The sequence below is a fragment of the Canis lupus genome, chromosome 7 (assembly GCF_048164855.1).
Source record: "Canis lupus baileyi chromosome 7, mCanLup2.hap1, whole genome shotgun sequence".
In the NCBI taxonomy this organism is placed as follows: domain Eukaryota; kingdom Metazoa; phylum Chordata; class Mammalia; order Carnivora; family Canidae; genus Canis; species Canis lupus.
The window spans coordinates 10,106,163-10,126,694 of record NC_132844.1 but is presented as its reverse complement, the minus strand read 5'-3'; the positions used below and the strand labels follow the sequence as shown (position 1 = coordinate 10,126,694).

Below are 20,532 nucleotides of genomic sequence, written 5' to 3'. Positions count from 1 at the left end.
TTTTAAATATTTTCTATGGAAGAAGATAAACCATTCACTTGAGTTTTCTATTTCCTTCCCCCACGCCCCGGTCAGTTTTTTTTTTGTTTTGTTTTGTTTTTTTTTGTTTTTTTTCCTTTCAATGAACGGTTTGGAAATACAGACTGACTTTTCTTTTCTTTTCTTTTCTTCTTTTTGTGTGTGTGTGTCCTGTTCTACTCAGGCGGGGCAAGCAAAGGTGGTGAAGAGCCCGGGAAGCTGCCGGAACAGACAGAGGAGGAATCCCAGATTTTGCACGGAACTGGCCACTGTAAGTGGTTCAACGTGCGAATGGGATTTGGATTCATCTCCATGATAAACCGAGAAGGAAGCCCCTTGGATATTCCAGTCGATGTGTTTGTACACCAAGTAAGCCAAACTTCTTTTCCCCTCTTCTTCTTCTTCTTCTTCTTTTTTTTTTTTTTTTTTTTTTGGCCCCCATGTGCAGGAGTTGGTCAGCAGTTTTGTCAATGAACATACCCTAAAAGAGAAAAACCTTCCTTAGCAATCCTGAGTTAATCTGTTTTTTAGGGTAGGTGTAGGGTCCCCTTACTGGGTATCTTTTCCTAAACAGAAAAAGAGATCTCTTTGAAATTTCTCTGCCGGAGTGCTGCTTGTGACTCTATTAGCAAGTTCCTCCTCTTTATTCGACAGCAAAATTGCAGTAGTGTAGCTTCCGGTGTTCTCGGTTACAATATGCTCTGTCGCCTATGCCTAGTGAAGGAGTGGGGCAATGAATGAAGATGCAGTGGTCATTTTAAGTTTTTTTTTTTTTTTTTTTTAGTTGCTAGTATAAGAGATCTATGGGTCTCCTTATTTGAGATTTCTTTAGTCACAGTAGCTTACCCTATTACTTCATTTCTGCCTCCCAGAGAGTCATTTGTAGATTCAAGAAAAAAAAAATTGGATTTTACAGTAAAATAAAATAGAACACTGTTGGCCTACTATGGATTTGAAGAAATGCCAAGAGAAGATGTTTGGTAATCAAACCTTTTAGAAATGTGCTCCCTTTTAGGGCATAGGTCCAAGGACACTGTCTCTTTAAGAAACCAAACTCAAAAAAACATGTGGCCAGCTGTGGCTCCAGTTTGTGTGTTTAAAATGTTCCAGTCTGCTACTTTGGGTAAATTTCCACCATTGCTTATATTGTGTTGTAATTTTTTGAGTTGCTTAAACACCAAACAGAATGTCATTGCTTGTCATTTTCAGAGTTTTAACCCACAAACAAGTAAATTAATACCTTTTGCATTTTCACTCCTCTCTGTTGCTTACCATAGTTAAAAAAAAAAACAAAATTTGCGAGCTTGATTATTTCATTGAAAGAAGTTGATTCTCTGTAAGGAATTCTTCGGGGTAAAACGAATTAAGACCAAAGATTTATTTTGGCTTGACATTTAGGTTTAAAAAATGGAATGAATGGCTACCAATACTACAGGTTGATTGACAGGAAATAGTATATTTGCATAAAAAGTCTGTATTTTATTTGATACCGTGTTGCATGTTCCTGATAATATTTACAACCTCCTTTACTCCCTAAGGAATATCATCTTCAAATGAAGTATATAAACAATAGAAACATATGAAACCATTCTGTTTTGATCTGTTGTCCTGTGGTGGTTGGTTGCTTCCTGACCTTACTGTGTGGTGTATGTTTTCCTTTCCTAAGGGCCTGGCCATCATTATTGGCTGTTTACATGTGGAAGGATCAGCATAATCTGTGAATTGAAACAGGGTTTAAATACATAAATAGAAGTCCATAGACAGGCTACTGGATTTTATGCCTCCTACTTGATATTGCAAAATGAACCTACATTTTCTGCTTTTTTCCTCCCTAGACTGAATGATTGAAATCTTTGACAAATCCATTTTCTCTCAGGCTCTGGCTTTCCCCACTTTGAACCTTCTGTAGGTTGTTAAATTGTTCTTTACGATCTCATAAATTTGTTTTATAGATGAATGAAAAAAAATAGCCCTTTTCTTCTTTGATCACACCTTGTTATAATTTGGTTTCCTGTGTTTACCTTTTAATACATTCAAATATTAGACATTTTATTAACCAGTATTAATGTTTTAGAACCCCAAGACATCCAAATTTAAGCCATTTAATTGGTTATATGTTGGTAAACATAAATATATCCACTGCATTATAAAATAGTATATTGCTGGAAAAGTTTTATTTACAGATAGTGAGTAATTTCTAGAGTATAAATGTTGATTATTAATATTAAACTTGCTTTACTCTTGTGCTACAAATCATCTATTTACTAATAAAACAGTATTAAAATGATGTATGAGCGAAAAATTCTCATAAAGTGTGTATATTTGTATTCTTACATTATTAGGGAGAAGTATGTAAAAAAGTCGATAAAACTTAACTATTAGCATTTTTGTGATATGAAAAATCAGGACAATGTTATTCTTTAAATTAAAATTAGAAAGTGATATTTCAGGGAATTTTTTTGGTGACTACAGTATTTGTTTTTTGAAGTATATCTCACTTTTTTCCTTAGGGAAAAATTACATAGATTTCAGTTGCTTTATTTTTTTTGTTCTTCCTGATTTTGATGCCTTAGTAGAGGAGTTTCTCTTATATTGAGACTCACATAATTTGCATATAAATCATATGAATCATTGTTTTGAACAAGTCAGGAATTCAACAGATTTTAGCCAGGCAATTGCAAGTAATAATTAGATGGTCATAAATGATGTGTGCAGGTATCATGTCAGCATCACTTACACAGGTTGCAATTCAGGATCATTAAACACAAGTTTTTAAAATACTTTTTAAATTATTATTTTACTGCTATTTTTAGTGTATGAGAATTTTTGAAAGCATACTATATTTAATATAAATTCAAATTAGATTTTCCATTATGTCTGTATACTATTTTGTTATGAAAGAATAAGCATTGTAGATAATTAGGAAGATTAAATATTCAACTGGACTAGTATCTACTCATTATTTTTTTTTTCTACTCATTATTTTAAATACATGGGATGGTTTTTTTTGTTTTCTGTTTTTTTGTTTTTTTGAGTCTTCAGAAAAGTACACGTGTCATTACATTTTTTTAAAAGTAATATGAAACATTTTTAATAGTATATATTTGGGGAAATAAAAAATAATTTTAGTTTAACATAATATTTAAAAATTTATGCCATGGCTACCAGTATTATTTTTCTTTAAAAAATATCGACTACATATATACTTCAATGATAAGTAAAATATGTAAGAATAAATAGGAATAGCAAAAAAATCTTGACTGCAAATAACTTCACATCAAGAGCAATTTAGTTACTATGAAACGAAGAGAATATATGCATGTTTTTTTTAAACAGCTGTGTATTCATAGTTACATAATTCTATTTAAAATTTGTTGGCAAGAATACAAACTTTCTTGTAATCTCTGGAATGTCACCACTTTCTCAAAAATAAATGAATTTAGGTGCTGTACCTTTCCTATCTCATTGATAAATGCAATGAGATTCTGTTATTTGAAGATGGTATATGACCATGGGTGGTTTTCATATGACTTCCTAATATTAACTTGTGATATAAATGATCACATGATTATGGGTTGGTAATGAATATATGTATTCTGACACATATTAATATGGAAACTTGATAGTGTTTAATAATAGTTTTAAAAACTTGCAAGAATATATAGATACTGTATTTTTGAGCTTTGTTACAGCTTATTGTTTCTGAGTTGTTCCTTAAAACATTTAATAACTAAAATTGGATAATTTTGATGATGATTTAATTTGTTGAATAGGATACATTTGTAGGAATTCCTTACCTTTGAGAGTCCAGTGTAAAGCACAGAGATTTGTCTCTCAATTGAAGTAAGAATATAATAGATTGTTAATACAGATTTCTAAGTGTAGGTTGCTACTAAGGTGATTTCACCAGTTAGAGTACAATTATTTTATAAGTGCTAATAAGTAATACTTCTTTTAGTTTATTGTTACTGATAGGATAAAAGTTAAAAACATGTACCACAGTTAGATTGTGGTATAATGTGTTTAAACTACCTGGAAAGGTCTCTTGAAATACAAACTTTGACAGAACTTAAATATTTAATGATAGTTTAGATGAGTCACATAGAAATTGAAGTTAGATGTTTTGGAGAAAGGCAATGTTACCCAATAACTACCTATTGATGTTTATTATCATTTAAGTTTTTCTTTACATAAATTTTGAAATTTATTTCCACGTCATTTCCTCACCCAATGAGATAAACTAAACTTTATTTTGTTGGGGTCGGGGGGATAGAATCCATTCTCCTTATTTTTCTCTCTTCAGCTCATTTGCATAATAATATTTTCTTTGCTTGTTCAGTTCTGTATCTGGAATTCTTTACCATCAGTGGTACAAATAATTTTTAATATAAATATGCCATTTATTTCACTATTTATGTAAGAATTCTTTTCAAAGAGTAAGAACAATTTCAAAATGACTGTAAATTTAGCTGCCATTGCTTGATAGGCATAAGTATTTATTAATAATTTGGTTTTGAATTCTTAATTTACATTTCAAGTATTGATGTTTTCTTCTTATGCTCTTTATTTTTGGTTTATACTTTGATTTTAATGGAAAACACACATATCCATATTATAATTTTATATATTTATATTCCTTTTATTTGCTCAGAAAACATATCAAAGCAACATATCAAGTAGAAGACAGAAGAATAATTACTGTTACTGAGATAAATTTAAAGCATTTTTATTAATGGCATAGGATATGAAAACATTTGGAGATGAACAGTTTTTAAATATATGAACATTTTATGTATTATACACAGTTCAATTGATGTAGTAGAGAGTTCATGTTTTAGTGATTATTATGCATTTTATGGAAACAGACTTACTCTAGTATGTTCATGTTTAAGGATTTTTTTCATGATATTTCATCATCAATTTATTAGCCATCTTTGTTTTTATCATAATTTAGCATATTTTCCATTTTTTCACATGCAGAATAGTTGTGATTATTATTCTTGGAGCTGTTGAAAATATGTTTCAAAAATTATTTAAACAAATCAAAGTCTTAGAAATAAAAAAAAAATGTGGTCATGTAACAATTATAGCTCATTTGTTAGTGAGTTATACATTATAATATTTTGAAAATGGCTCCTAAAGCTACCAAGATTTCAAGATGACTTGCCTAGCTGACCAATTTGGAAGAATCCCAAATGAAATGTGTTAAAGTCTTTAATCATAAAAACACACATAAAGACATTTAAATAAAAATTTTATGACTTATTATTATCTTAAAAGCTAATAGATACTTTCCTTCTGATTTTCAAATGCCTGGTTCATTTTCAAGACCCATTTTTTTGTTTACTTCTAAAAAGATATTTTTATTCTAATTCAGTTTAAACATGGAGTGTGAATTGGGCACATATTTAAGATAGTCTTCCTCATATTAAATACTATTGATGAATACCAACTATACTTCAGTAAAAATGAATCAAGATTATTGTCATAAGTTTTAAGTATTTTCCTCTTACTTTTTCATTCTTCTTTTTTTTAAAGGCTGTTCATAAAAAATGAAGGCAGTAAATCAAATAATTGTTTTTTAAACAAATATGTGAGAGACTACTTACAAGTATTTAGCATGGCAACTTTAACCTACCTTTACTGAATCTTAGAGTTCTTGTATTTCATAAGTTAAAGACTTCTTTCTTGCCTGTATTCAGCATCCTAGATAAAAAGTGAGATCGTTGTTGTAAATTTTGTTGCTTTTGGGCAGGAATGAAGCCTGATTATTTAAACTTGCCAGAATTCTTTCTGCTCAGAAATTACATGGATATTGCAGATAGTTTTGTGTATCTTAACTGAGTAGTCCTTGTGGTTTTGTGATTAACCTAAAAGTTACTAGTTAAAAATATGGTGTGCTGTGTTTTTTTATTTCCAATCGAAGTATAATCTAAACAAAGTGAGGGATTTCTGATTAATTAAACTGAAAATGTATTGCTTTAAATATGATATTTCTTTGATTTGATTTGGAACTACACATGAAATAGTTATTATTATCAATTCTTTATATCTTGATATATTTCTCACTGAATTTTAAGTGACAAGAAATTCAGCTTGTTCAATATATAGGTAATGGCATTGTAACATATACAGTCCATAAGAAACTTCTATGGTTTATATTCTTCTCTAAAATAATGTGATTATAACATTTTCTAATATCAAGACAGTAACATACTTAAGAAAATACATTTTCAATAAAATACACTGCAGATCAGTGGGGTACATTTAGAAATTATCTTTTAATGAGTACTTCTATCAAATAAGTAACAAAAGTAAAATAAGTAACAAAATAAGTAACAAAAATTGCATTTTGATACATGAGGATTGATTTTATTTTCTATCTAGCAACAAAATGGAAATTTATCTGAAAATGAAAGCCTTCTCCACCCAGTTTCTAAATATTTGGCAATTTGGAAATGCTGTCTAACCTAAGATTTACAGATAATTGATATATTTAATTTTATCTTTTTTTTATATAATCCGCGGCAAATTGGAGTCATTAATACCTCACTATTCCAGGTGTTGTATAAATTGTGTATCAAGTGTGTGTTTAATAAATAAACTAAAATGTTAAACTAGTCCTTACCACAATAAAATCACAGATAAGTTGTTTTCAGTGGCATATATTCATGGTAGAAAATTAAATTGATACCTTTTTTAATGTGCCCTCTTTAAAATTGGGCACAATGTGCTGTATAATGTTAATGGCTTAATTTCCCTTACAGTGAAATACAAAGCATTTAATTATAATTTTATGGCATGTAATATTGCTTAATATTGTTTAAAATATCAGGATATAAATCAAGACTTGGAAGTGATTAGTTATACTGGTTGTTTTAATAGTTTGTTTTATTATTAGATTCCGTTGTATATATCCAGTTTGTGTATTCTTTAGTATAAGTGAAGGAATAAATACTATTTTAAATAGATCTGCTGTGGTAATTTAATACTTCTTTGTCTATTACAAATATTTAATCCTTGTGAGATACTGTACAGTAGTATAGCTTCTGGTCAAATAGATCAGTATTCAAATCCCAATTTATTGATTGTAGGGGAAATGAGTTACCTTGTCAGTGTCTCAGGGTCCCATAAAGGGAGGGGACAAAACAATAACCATTTTTGTATAGGGTTATTATGAGGATTAAATGTTACTAAACATGTAAAGCATTTAACACTGAGCCTGGGATATAGTAAGGGCTCAGTGATGTTTGTTGTACATGGTTACTATTTCTAAGAAGTAGTAGTCTGGTAGGCTAAGGGGTAGAGCATAAGAAATGAAGTTTTGGATTTGGCTCTGCCACTTGGTGGTTTTCTTACTTTTGGCTAGTCACTTCCTCCAAGCTTCAGTGTTCCCATGGGTGAAATGTGTTCAATAATGTCTTTTCTCCCTATTTTTCAGGGCTAGGGTAAGAGTTCATTGAGGTAGTATACATGAAAATAATTTAAGAATGTAACAACACTAGGTTTTAGTTTTAATCTTTATTAGACTACTATATTTTTATTAATACTCTCACCATATAACTCGTCAGAATTTTCAAAAGATAAGTAAGCTCATCTCATTTATTTTTTGGCCTTGTCTGCTTTTCTTGAGGTATAATTTATATAGAATAAAATTCACCAGATTAAAGCATACTGTTAGATGAGTTTTGACAAATTATGTAACCACCACCACAGTCATGATGCAGAACACTTCATCACCCCCAAAAAGTTCCCTTGTGTCCATTTGTAGTCATTCACCCTTGAAGACAAGAGGTTTAGTTGTTCTATATGATTATTGATATGTCATAGTAACTGGTTAACTGACGTGGCTCTTTTTAACTTTGTCACCTTAGACATAAGCTACAACTCAGTATCCTTTATTAGATACACTCCACACTTATTTTGATGTTTTCTTTTGTTCCTCTTTATAGTTATTTCTGCTTGCCTTTTCATTTGTAGTTTCTGTGTTTGTAAAAGTAAAATTAATTAATATACATTTCACTTATCTTCCGTCATTTCATTTATCCTTATGATACTTTTTCATGCAGTATAAACTCATTGCTTACCTAAAGGGCATATTAGGCTTATTGATGCATTTCTTGTTAGAAATTTAATGAAGTTCTATGTCAACTGAGTAAACATTCTTAGAGCTGTAAGTTGACAAGATGGTTTATTGCATAAAAGTACTAACTTTTGAGAAAATGGTTAGTTAGAAAAATTTCTGGTTCCATATCCAAGTATTTTTCTATTGATCACATAGTAAGTGTAAAGCACTGTTGGGTGATAAAGATTTAAGAGTTTGCTCTCCAGTTTGCTATATGTTATTTTCTTCTTTTTAGCAAACTTTTTAATAAGATTTTTCCAATTCTCATTCTTTTCACTCGAGGTATAAAAGCAATGGGTCATTTTTTTCCCATCACCCACTCACTTTCTTATGAAACCTACTTTTGTAGCTTCTACCCATTTAATTTGGGGAAAACTATCAGAAAATAGTAAATGTTAGTTTTCAAATTTTGAGCTAAATACAGTGATTTCTCATCAGTCTTAAAATACCTAGTTTTTAGATTTTATATGTAGAAATTGTCTTTATTAATGTTTAGAATCATTTCACTGTGCTATTAATGACACACTTACTACTGCTTAAACCTTTTTGTTAAAACAATCTACTTTTTAAAATCAAACCCACTTTCATTTACTACTTTATTAATCTTAACGTTAACATTTACTTCAGAATCTTTTAAGTTTGCTCATAACTTTAAGGTTTTTGTTCAGTTTTATTGTGCTGTATTATCTAAAGATTCTGTGTAAAATTCAAAATGAGTCTACTCTGGCCATGGTTTCTTCATGATCATTTATTTCCTTAAGCTTTGTAAGCAGTTGCCTAGGCTGTTACTAATAAGTAGCTATGGTGTTCCTAAATACTATGATGCCTAAATTCTTTTAACATTTTCTTCATTCAGATGAATTCTTTATCCTTAGTTGAGACTGTGATAGAAGTGTAACAACATAAATTCTATCCATTGCTTTTAAAAAACTTACTGGATCGTTGATATATTGTAGAGCTCTGAATGAGTTCTATCAACTGCCTTTTTCCAAAGTATGTTTTTAATAATACATCATTTTGCTTATAGAATGGAAACACTGGTACTTGGGAGACTAATTCCACTTTGAACAACTTCGTTAAATAGATTAAATGATACTAGAGACACATACCTAACACAGTTCTAAGTCCCACATTTACGAAGATAAATGAATAAATTTGTTTTCAGTTTTAACAAATAAAAAAAACTTCTTTTTTAGGATTGGTTAAACTGTGAATCTGAAATTTAATCCACAGTATCAAACTCATTTATTTAGCTCTGTAATTAAAATTTTTAGTTGAATACTAAATCTAAGGACAGTTGTATTTGCACGTTTGCCCCTTTCACTGTTTCCTCCCCCATGCCATTGAAGAATTTTGAATGGTGAGGAATTTGCGCCCTTTGGCTCAGGTTGCAGACCCACTTGATCAAGCCAGAGAGGCTGGGGTCAGAACTATTCATTGCTTATCTTTTCCTTGGGCCACTTGTAAATCCTGCCTTTCTGCTCTGTAAAAAATCTCTTTCTATTAGACTTATAATAAAGCCTGGAGTATAAAAATGGGCATAGTAGCTGATGCTTGATTGTGATTCTGCGTGGGTTAATTTCACTAATTTAGAAGTTTTTCATTGCGTTGCAACTTATTCGTATAATTTTATTTAAATATATGTTATTTCATAAGATACTAAAAAAAGCACCCATTGGTATTGAAAGTGCAGTGATATTCTATCTTAGGTTGAGATTTTACACTTTTGAAATGTAGTGGTTACTTTTAAAAATTGAATTAGTTAATTTCAGTCAGCTCTATAAAAAGTCCCATAGTATTTATTTTGTTTTGATGTATTTAATTTCTGGTATTTATACTGACACTTAAAATTTGCTTGAATTATAGTACAAGTTTATGAACTGAATAGTGGTGTGAATACTTTAAATATAGAACCAGATTTAAACAAACACAAAACACTTTGTTCTTATCTCTGCATCCCTTAAAAGTATACAGCTCTGGTTCAGGACCTCAGGACCACCCATCACCCTGGACATTGGATACTCCTATTTATTCAAGAAGCTTGTGAAGTATCTGTGTGCTGCCTGGTGGGGGATGGTGTGTGTATCAGTGTAGGGGATCACAGTTAGGTGATTTTACCCCAACAAAAGCAGCAAAATTATTTATAAACTGAATTCTGTCCCTGTAGAATTTTCTAGTTGTGAAAACTATCTTACATTAAATGCTTCTTATTTTCTGTAAGCTTTGGTTACAGTTTTCACATTTTTGATGCTTTCAGAAGGTTAAAGTGGGCCCCCATTAAGATTAACCTCAATCCATTACAGCTTTTTGGCTTGCAGGCCCCACCCATTGGCCTTGGATAGCTAATACCGAGCTTTTGTTTCTTCCTGTAGAAAGGAAAGGAAAGAAAACTGTTCTTTCTCTTTCATTGTGCAAGTCACGTGACTTCCCTTTTGGTTAGTTACAGATAGGTTGGAAGTGCATCTCAAAAGGAGTAAGATATCAAAGTTTTATGTTTGTATGAAATATTCATTGAAATATTTATTGAATTCATGTGTTTTATGACATTAAAATATTTGTTTTTGAACAACTATACCTCAGTTTACATACATGTAAACTGTTGTCTTTTTAGGAAGCCAAGAAGGTTACTAAACAGATGTTTAAAATAATACTCATCTTTTTATCTACATTGTTGTACTTTCGCAGTGTACTTATTTTTCTATTATTGTTTAGCATCATTTGAATTGTTGCTTATTTCTCAGAACTCATGGTGTAAAGAAAGTAGGAATGGTTGGGATGATTTAGCAAGGAAAAATTGCTGGTAGGAAAAAAGAAAGAAATGTGGTACAGGACTGTGTGTAAATATAGGAAGAAATTAATTGGTCACATTTTCTGTTACTCTTTCATCTAACCTTTCAGTAATAATAAGCAGTATAGGTAGCTGTTTGGGAGAAAATGCTCTCTAGCTCTTAGGCTATTAATATCAATGGACAGATACTTTATTATGAAGTTAGATGATGTGACAAAAATGTTGATATTTAGTTCTAATTTGGTGATTTAGTCACTATGTTGTGATTTTAGTATGAATCATGAAATATTTAATCTTACGGTTATTTTAGTTTGCTCTTAAGCTATCTTTTGAAATATTTAATTTCTATTTTAGTAAACAATATAGCTATCACTAAATAATAAATATTTGAAACAATGGTAGTTTTAAAAGAGAATCTTCTCAAGGATTTTTAAAATACAGTGTTCTTTGGCCATGATATTTCTAAGCATGTAAATACTTTAAAAAGACTTATGAGGAGAATACTTAAAATCTAAGGTACATTTTTATTTAAAATACTATATTTCAGTAAAATGTTCCAGACTGTTGTTCCATAGAAAAGCATTGTTTCTTACATTTTATAGTCTTGTGGGTCTTAAAGAGCAATGTGATATTTAATCCTATGATTTTGTTATCAATCCACGGTAACTTGGTTAATTAGATTTCAAAATACGAAACATTTATTGAGATATATAAAGCTTCTCAAGTTTCTATTAATAATGGGGGGTATATCAGCTTTTCAATAACTAGGATCTGGCATGAAGTTGGTAATTAATGTGGTTGGTCCATGCTTTATTGACATTAAAATTTATAGCAAGTGATTTATTTTGCATGTGCTTTGAGCTGAATATTTCAGTTTCTGTTTAATTAATGTAAATATTTATTGACATTTATTTTAACGTTTAAATTGTCACAGAAATTTTACTTTTGGGAAAGGCTTAGGATATTAAAATTTTCAATTCGGTGGTCTTCTTCATATACATTTGGGTTACAAGCTATTCATAAAACACCAAAGCTATTATTAAGTATTTGAATCTAGTATTGATATTTATTGTAGAAGTAATCTTATATTGCATGTTAATGTCACTGTAAGTTTAAAATAAAAATATTAACAAACAAAAGCCTACTTTAAAAAAATGCTACTGGGTTTTTTTGTGTGTGTACTACATGCTTTTTTCTTCCTACTCTTCAAACAAAATTTGATATTAGAAGGTGAAAGGTTGAGTGTTTTCCTTTTATAATTCTGTGTTTTCCTCCTGCAAAAAATTTTTTAACTTGTGCAGAGAACAGTAATTTTTAAAATGAACATGGGCTTTAAGTGACTTCATGTTTGTTTAAAAGTATAAGGCTCATTGGTGGGAGTAATACCATTTGGGGTATTGCTACTTATTTTCATGTGGGTTACTATATGGTTCATTAATGAATTTTCTTTTTCCAAAAATAAACTTCATAATAAAAGAGAAAATAATTTTTTTAGTCGTTGAAATACATGAAAGGCCAAGTAAATACAGACATTTATTTCAGTGCCTATTCTTTATTTTGGGGTTTCATGTTTATTTTTGCAAAGACATTCTGATTTTAAAAATGTTAACAGATAATGTTTGGGAAATTGCCTTGTTAGGTATTGACCACTTTTCCATCCTTTCTCTCTTTACCTTTAAAAGTATCTGGTTGCTATTAAACCAATACTATATGTAAAGGTAATCCAGAACTTCCTGTGAGATTCAATGTTTGACATATATTCAGTTTCCCAAATTTACAAAATCTGAATTTTTTTTGCAAAATCTCATAAAGCATAGGAAAATGTTTTCAGAGTAAGATTTTAAGACAATAGAGTTAATTATTTTGACTTACATTAAAAAAACTAGGTGTAAATTGAAAAAAATTACTCAAAATATTTAAAGTGCTATGTTGTTCCCAAATTATTCCCTGTCCTAACATTATCATTTGATCTGCCACTAGGAATCATGAAGGCTCTAAGGGGACTCTCTCTTTAGTGTCCTTCTTCCCTTGTTTCTCCCCTCCCCCTCCTTTTGCACCTTCGGGAAGGAAGCCTGGGGCCCTAGCTCTAGAGATACCAGGAAAAAGCAATCACTCAGCACAAAATGTCTGTCTTTAGCAGAAGTATCATCCCTTGGAGAAGAGGATGGTTGAGAAAAGGTTAATAACAGATAAAGAGTTTTTCAAATTTACTCTAAGTTAATTTAAAATTTGTTTTTGGGACAGCTGGATATTTCTGTTGTTACTGGAAAAGAAGTCTACTTTGTTTAGGCATTATAGCAAAGTCGAACCTCGTCCTTCACACTTTACTTAGCTTTGGTTAAATCTTTTGTATCTTATCTCTTGGCTGTTGCCAGTGATTTTCCTCACATTGAGGAGGACCATGAGTTATAAATAAAAGCAATGGGTGAATAGGTAATTTTAACTTTTCTAAACACTTAACTGATATTTGTGGCATTTACCTAAATTTCCTAAGAAAGTATATATGAAATGTTTTACTCTGCATCGCCTGTCATCTTAAAGATAACATCTTTGTGTGTAACATATTTTTGCTTAGAGGAGGACTTTTGAATCACAAATTGAATCATAAAATAGGCTAACAGTGAGAATAAATTGATAATGATAGATCTAGAAATGTAATTATTTACTTCCTTAGAGAGATTGTTCACAAAATCTCTTTTTTTCTCCCCAAGATGAGCAAAAAAATGCAGATTCAGTGGGGTAAACAGTATAAAATGTAATGTAAGATTGCCGAAGGGCCCAAATTTCTTTCATTGTACTAAGAGATATTTCTGCCAGCATTTCTTCATCTTGAAGGGCAATCCCTTACTTGCTGAGTTGTACATGAATTTTTTAAGTCTCTTCTACTTGTTGATCCTGGGTTGAAAAACTTAAGCAAAAGGATGATGGAATCTCACAATTAGCTTAGTGAGGATTTTAGAAGTCATATTTTAAATCTGACAGGTGATAAACGTAATAGTAAATGATAATGTAAAATTAAATATTACATAATACTTAGTTTTTTAATACTTAGGTTTTAAGGAATGAACCTAAGATATTGAAAATTTTAAATATTATGTACTTAAGGGCAAATATAAAAATATAATAGCAAATATCTTTCAGGTAATATAAAATTGGTAAGTATAAGCAATCTTTTTATACAATAATTTCAAAAATATAGTTAGAATGCAATCATATATTTCTTTCTACTGTCCAGCCCCCCTCCAGATAAACATTTATGTTTGTTTTGGTTTTTAGTTGCTTGCTAATATTAAGTTCCCACTACTGCATGCCTGGGGATAGACTCTATTTTGTTACCGTTTGGTCCTATGTGTCAGTCATCCCCAAGCCACTGGTGAATCTCCCCTCAACCAGTGCTTCTGTTCTGTCAACACAAGAGAGCCCTTCAGCTATAGTCAGTCAGTATTGTAGCAATGATGGTAATTGTGACATCATTAACAATGACACAGAATGATAACAATAGTTATCGTATAGCTTTTATAGAGTGCATGTGCCAAGAACTATACTAAGCATTTTGTATCCATTGAATTTTCACAACTGTGAAAGAGAGTTACTATTATTTTCTTATTTTTTATACATGAAAAAATGACCTTAGAATGGCTAATTGCCTAATTTCATGCAATTGAGCCAGCAGTATGATTCCAGAGCTATGCTCTTAGGTTCCAGCAACATTTTTAGCTGCTTAGATTTTATATTAATGTGCTTATCTTTTGCTAAGTGCTGGAGATTCAATTATGAGCAAAATTCAGACAGGGATTCTGATTTCAGGTTGCTTGAAGAACAGTAGGGGAGACAGTCCAGTCACACAAATGAAAATAAAAACCACTGTGAGTGCTATCAAGAAAAGGTTCATGGTGCCGTAAGTCTAACTGTGAGGAACCTGACCTAGTCTTTCGGTCAGAAGACTTCTTTGGGGCAGTAAATTTGTGATGAGGGATGAAGAATGAGAAGACAAAGAACAAGGAAAAGGATATTCTAATAGAGGAAAGGAGTTGTATGTAGGCAGGAGGGAAAATGGAACTTTATTGGACACTATAATGATTATTAAGATCATTAATATCCAGTCTCTGTCTTTAAGAAGCATGCAGTTCTGTGTGTGTGTGTGTGTGTGTGAGAGAGAGAGAGAGAGAGAGAGAGAGAAAGATCTGAGAGAGACCAACAGTTACAATAGTGGTAAATGCTAAGATAACAGCATTAGGGTAGGAATTGCCCATTCTTTTAGCAGCAGGGAAGGCTTTACAAATAGAGACCATTTGAGATTGGCCTTGGAAATACCTAGAGAACTGCCAGCCTCTGAGGGCATTACGTATTATAAATGTGCAAAGATGTGGACAGGTGGAAAGAGCCTCTTGGAAAGACCAGTGTGCAGCTCTGCTACTGGGTGTTTGATGTGTAGAAGGAGCAAGGAAAGGGGGTGGAAGATGACGTTCAAGCCAAGGCTGGGCCAGCTTGTGATCAGGCAAGTGTATCTACCTTTGGTCCTTACCTTGGACATAGGTATTTGTGAATTTTTAAAAAATACTCGCTCTCCTCCAGAGCTTTATTGCCTGTTACTTTTCTTATTTTTTTAAATTTTTTTTGTTTTATTTATTTATTCATGAGAGAGAGAGAGAGAGAGAGGCAGAGACACAGGCAAAGGGAGAGGCAGGCTCCCTGCAGGGAGCCTGACTCAGGACTCGATCCCGGGACCCCAGGATCACTGGAATTAGAATCTGTCACTGTAAACATAACCTGTTCGTCTTTGTCTTTTTCCTTTGCACAGATAGGACTTTGTCTTTTCCCTAAATTCCTCCTACATTCACTTTTGGAAATCTTGCCATCTTTCAGATTCCAGCTCCAGATTCAGGTCCTTCTTTTCTGAGGCCTTTCCTTATTTTAACTAGAATTTCTTAATTCCTCCTTATGAACTCCAAAACTCTTTATAAATAATGGGTCACTTGTCATACATTGTATTCTGTTATATCTTGTTTTGTTTCTCCTACAAAATTGTAAACTCGGGGGGTCCCTGGGTGGCTCAGCGGTTTAGCGCCTGCCTTTGGCCCAGGGCACAATCCTGGAGTCCCGGGATCAAGTCCCACATCAGGCTCCTTGCATGGAACCTGCTTCTCCCTCTGCCTGTGTCTCTGCCTCTCTCTCTCTCTGTGTCTATCATGAATAAATAAATAAAATCTTTAAAAAAAATTGTAAACTCGGAGCACCTGGATGGCTCAGTCGGTTATGCGTCTGACTCTTGGTATGGCTCAGGTCATCTCAGGGTGGTGAGATCCAGCCCCATGTAGGGCTCCATACTGGGCAGGGGGCCTGTTTAAGATTCTCTCTCTCCCTGGGGTGCCTGGGTAGCGCAGTTAAGCCACTGCTTTTGGCTCAGGCCATGAGCCCAGGATTCTGGGATCAGCGGGGAGCCTGCTTTTCCCTCTGCCTCCACCTCTCTCCCTGCTTTGTATGCTCGCTGTCTCTGTCTCTCCCTCTCTCTCTCTCAAAAAAAAAAAAAAAAAAAAGATTATCTCTCTCCCTTTGGCTCTCCCCATCCCGTTCACACATGTTCTCTCTCCCTCAAATAAATAAACTCTAAGGGGAATTGTTTTACCAAATTTTGTATTTCCTATAATACATAGGTGCATGCTTTTCATATAATTCCTACTCATAAACATTTCTTTAATAATGAAGAAAGCACATTAGATTAGGAACATTTTCCCCTATCTTCCATTGGATATAAAGATATGGCTTACTTAAAAATAAAAAAAAGGTATGGCTTATAGGGAACTAACAATTCTTATTGACCAAGAGAGCATATGCGAACTCATAGTGTTCAATTTATTTTTATTTCCCTTTTATATGTCACTCTTAATGTTCATTATATGTTATGTATGGTAAACTCTGCACTTCTGGGCCCAGAATACTTTTGGGTTTCTGTACCCAAACCCTTAGCAGAAAACGATGGTGGTGTCTGTGCTGTATTTATTACCATAGTTTATTGCTAAGTCTAAAGTGTCTGCAGTTTATTGGAGGGGAAGGACTAACCTGTTAATTCTTTTCTTAAATCCAGAGAAAATTGACATGGGTGTTCAATAAATATTTTAAGAGTCAACATCATTAGGGAGATGAGAATGATATTATTTTTTTTTTTGAGAATGATATTAAATGTAAAGAGTGGAGACCTTGTAGTAAGATAGAACTGGGTTTGAATCCCAGCTCCAGTGCTTTCTAACTGTTTGAATTTTGTCTCATTACCTGAACTCAGATTTCCTAGCTATAGAAATCAGGTAGCAGTACTAATTTTACAGGGTTGTGAGGATTTGAGTTAATGTAGTTTAAGTGCCTAGCCTCATGCCTGAAAGGGGAGTACCAGGTATCCTGACTGTTCTCTTTTTGTTTGTTTTTTTTTAACTTAAAGAAAAAAAAAACATAGATAATGCTGCAATTGATATAATGCAGAAAAAAATATATGGGATAAGGGTTGGCAGGGCTCAAACTTAGCAGATAAACGAAGACTACCCACACACTATAAAACATAATGGAGAAAAATACAGTTATCTACATCTTTGTTCATAACGGAAGTAAAGAGCATAATGAATGCATGTCCGTTTCTCAAGTAGAGGATGGGGCTGGTCTGTCTTGATATCTGCTTGTGTGAAAAAGATCTAAGTTTTTTGTTGTGGAAGCTGTGGGTTGTATACCCAGCATCCATTTCTTCCTTCCATCCTTCTGATCAAGACCCCACTTCTTTGGTTTATGTATTCATCTCTGCCTTTCTGTGTCCCTGGGAACAATGACTCCATCTCTTTCTCCTAAAAACTATTTTAAGTCCAGGAGCAGGGATGAGACTTAAGTTGGCTTAATCAGTCACGAGGGAGCAGTTTTTTACATTGTACTGTTATAAGACTTACTGTTCTTTTACTTCTGTGACTCTTACCTTCTCTCTCCCTTTATTCTATTTCCTTGGGTAAAACTTGCACCAGTAACAATTTCTTTGATATGTACTGAGTTCCAGTTTGGAGGACAAGCCTCTTACGCTTTCTCATCTCAGGATTTACACCAAATTGACTTACTTGGATATGAAAATGTAGTATCATTTCTAACTCATGACTCTTCTTTTATCCCCCACGTCCAATCAGTAATTTTAAAAATAATCTTAAAATGCCATACAACTTCTGACCATCTATACTTGAGGTCTTGATCAGAGCAGAGTCTTGATTAGGCTGCTCTTATGTTAGTACCTAAAAGAATATGCACCTGAAAATTAGGCCAATTAGATGAAGAAGCTTTGGGGTATGGTATGACTTGATGTTAGGGCCTTCCACTGGTGAGCTTCTGCAGGTAGATCACTCCTCAAAGGGAATCTGATGGTAGGCAGTCAAATCAAGACTTAGCTTCATCAGTTTATTCAACAAAAATTACTGAATACCTAATAGGTGAGCTATAGCAATAAGCAAAACAAAATGAATGAAAACATCTGCTCTCATGCACCAACTCCCACTTCCCATCTCTTTCTGCTTTCTATCTTATCTCCACTGTGAAAAATAGGAACATAGACTAACCATATGAAGTATATAAAATAGAGCATCTTTAAGTTATTAAAAATCTCACAGTAATATTTGAACTCTGGAAATCAGTTTCAGGAAAATTGGACCATAAGGAACAAAGTAAAAGAAGGTGTTTTATTTGGAGAGAGAAAGAAAAAAATATTAATGAGATAACTCTAAGTCTGAATTCTACAGCATTCTAAAAATTATTTTCTGAGGTACATATGGTGGTATTTTTAAGGAAAAGTATAGGTTAACGATCCACAGGGGACTTTCTCAGCCTTGGCCCTTAGGGTCAGGTTGGACCTTTTGGCCCAGGTATTTTTTGCTGTAAGGGCCTATCCTGTTCTTTATAGGATGTGAGGTAATATCCCTGACCTCTACCCACTAGATGCCAGCAGTACACTTCCCCAGTTGTGACAACCAGAAATGTCTCCAACATTGCTAAATGTCCCCTGGAGGGCAAAATTGCCACTATTTAAGAGCCTCTGATTTAATGACTTTGGTAAGTGCTTTACCAAATGTATTAGGCTTCATAATTAATATCTTATAATCTTTTCCTCACACAGAAATATAGTCTAAAATCATTTTATAAGGTCTAGATATTTGGGATAGGAAATTACTGTTAAATTCATATTTAAGTAACATAATGGACTGAAAGCTAAATATGAAACATTTTAACATTCTGAGTTTTAGAGTGTTATCTTTTATATTGTTCTAATTATAGATGTAGTACATGTTGAGTATGGAAATTTAGACAAAGAATATAAAAATCAGGGATCCCTGGGTGGCGCAGCGGTTTGGCGCCTGCCTCTGGCCCGGGGCGCGATCATGGAGACCCGGGATCGAGTCCCACGTCGGGCTCCCTGCATGGAGCCTGCTTCTCCCTCTGCCTGTGTCTCTGCCTCTCTGTCTCTCTCTCTCTCTCTGTGACTATCATGAATAAATAAATAAAATCTTTAAAAAAAAAAAGAATATAAAAAATCACTATCCCATCACTTAAAGAAAATTACTGCTTATTAACTTACTGTATTTTGTTTTACTGTTTTTCTTTGTAACTTAAATTCTAGTTTTGAATCATTTACTTTTTTTATTTATTTTTATTTTTATTTTTTTATGATAGTCACAGAGAGAGAGGCAGAGACACAGGCAGAGGGAGAAGCAGGCTCCATGCACCGGGAGCCTGATGTGGGATTCGATCCCGGGTCTCCAGGATTGCGCCCTGGGCCAAAGGTAGGCGCCAAACCGCTGCGCCACCCAGGGATCCCTGAATCATTTACTTTTTTATGCAGTTTGTCTAAAAGTTTTTTTAAAAATGGAAAGTAATTTCCTTTGTCAAATTATTGGCAGTTATAAATTCGAGGAGTTTAAAACTAATCAAATTATAATAGGAAAAAATAGGGATTACAAATTAATTTGGAAATTGAGAAAAGAAAGTATAGAGAAACATATACTATGCATTTGAGTGGTAGATTCTAAATAATATTTGTTGATGAAGTTTAAATTTTTGAAATAAGAGTAAACCTAACTATATATATTATTTCTTACTTTCATCCACTCAATTTCATAAATCTGAATATGTGAGACATTTATTTTTTAAATGTAAATCCTTTGGGAAATTGTCATTTGGGAGAAACAGCAACAGAATTATATTAATATGTTTTTATTTTCGTATGTATAGAAAAGATTGCTTTTATTTTACATAAAATTTTTAAAAATTTAGGTCATCACTAAATCTTCAACTAGTTTTTTAGTTTTATAGGCAGTTAATCTTTTTTCTCCTGATAATGGAATCTAGTTCTGCTTACAATTTAGAGATGACCTTCACTTCTAAAATATATTACTTAAAATTCTGTAATATAGTTGCCTTAAGTTTAATAAAATGCCACGAAAGAATTATCACTATAATTTATAGATTTATGCAAGTTTTGATGAAATCTGTATATATAACCAGAGCAGATTAAGTATCTTGTCAATGTCATTTGCAGTTCTGAGAAAAACATTTTATTTCTTTCAAAAAGGAAGATGTTTGGTCACAT

The 20,532-nt window shown here is 32.5% G+C and overlaps 1 protein-coding gene and 1 long non-coding RNA gene across 7 annotated transcripts in view; one reads left to right on the top strand and one right to left on the bottom strand.

Annotated features, from left to right (window-relative positions):
* The window catches only part of LIN28B (lin-28 homolog B), a 134,894-nt gene that overhangs the window by 16,854 nt on the left and 97,508 nt on the right, over positions 1-20,532 (top strand). For all 6 annotated transcript variants that reach the window (XM_072831939.1, XM_072831944.1, XM_072831943.1 and 3 more), the window contains one exon: positions 203-387. In XM_072831939.1, the coding sequence (XP_072688040.1) occupies positions 203-387 (185 nt within the window). The remainder of the gene's footprint in view (positions 1-202; positions 388-20,532) is intronic.
* On the bottom strand, positions 135-14,371 carry LOC140636575 (uncharacterized). The gene is made up of 3 exons (XR_012033774.1): positions 14,268-14,371; positions 5,657-5,724; positions 135-499 (listed from the first exon to the last, which is right to left on the bottom strand). It is a non-coding gene; the product is annotated as an uncharacterized lncRNA (long non-coding RNA).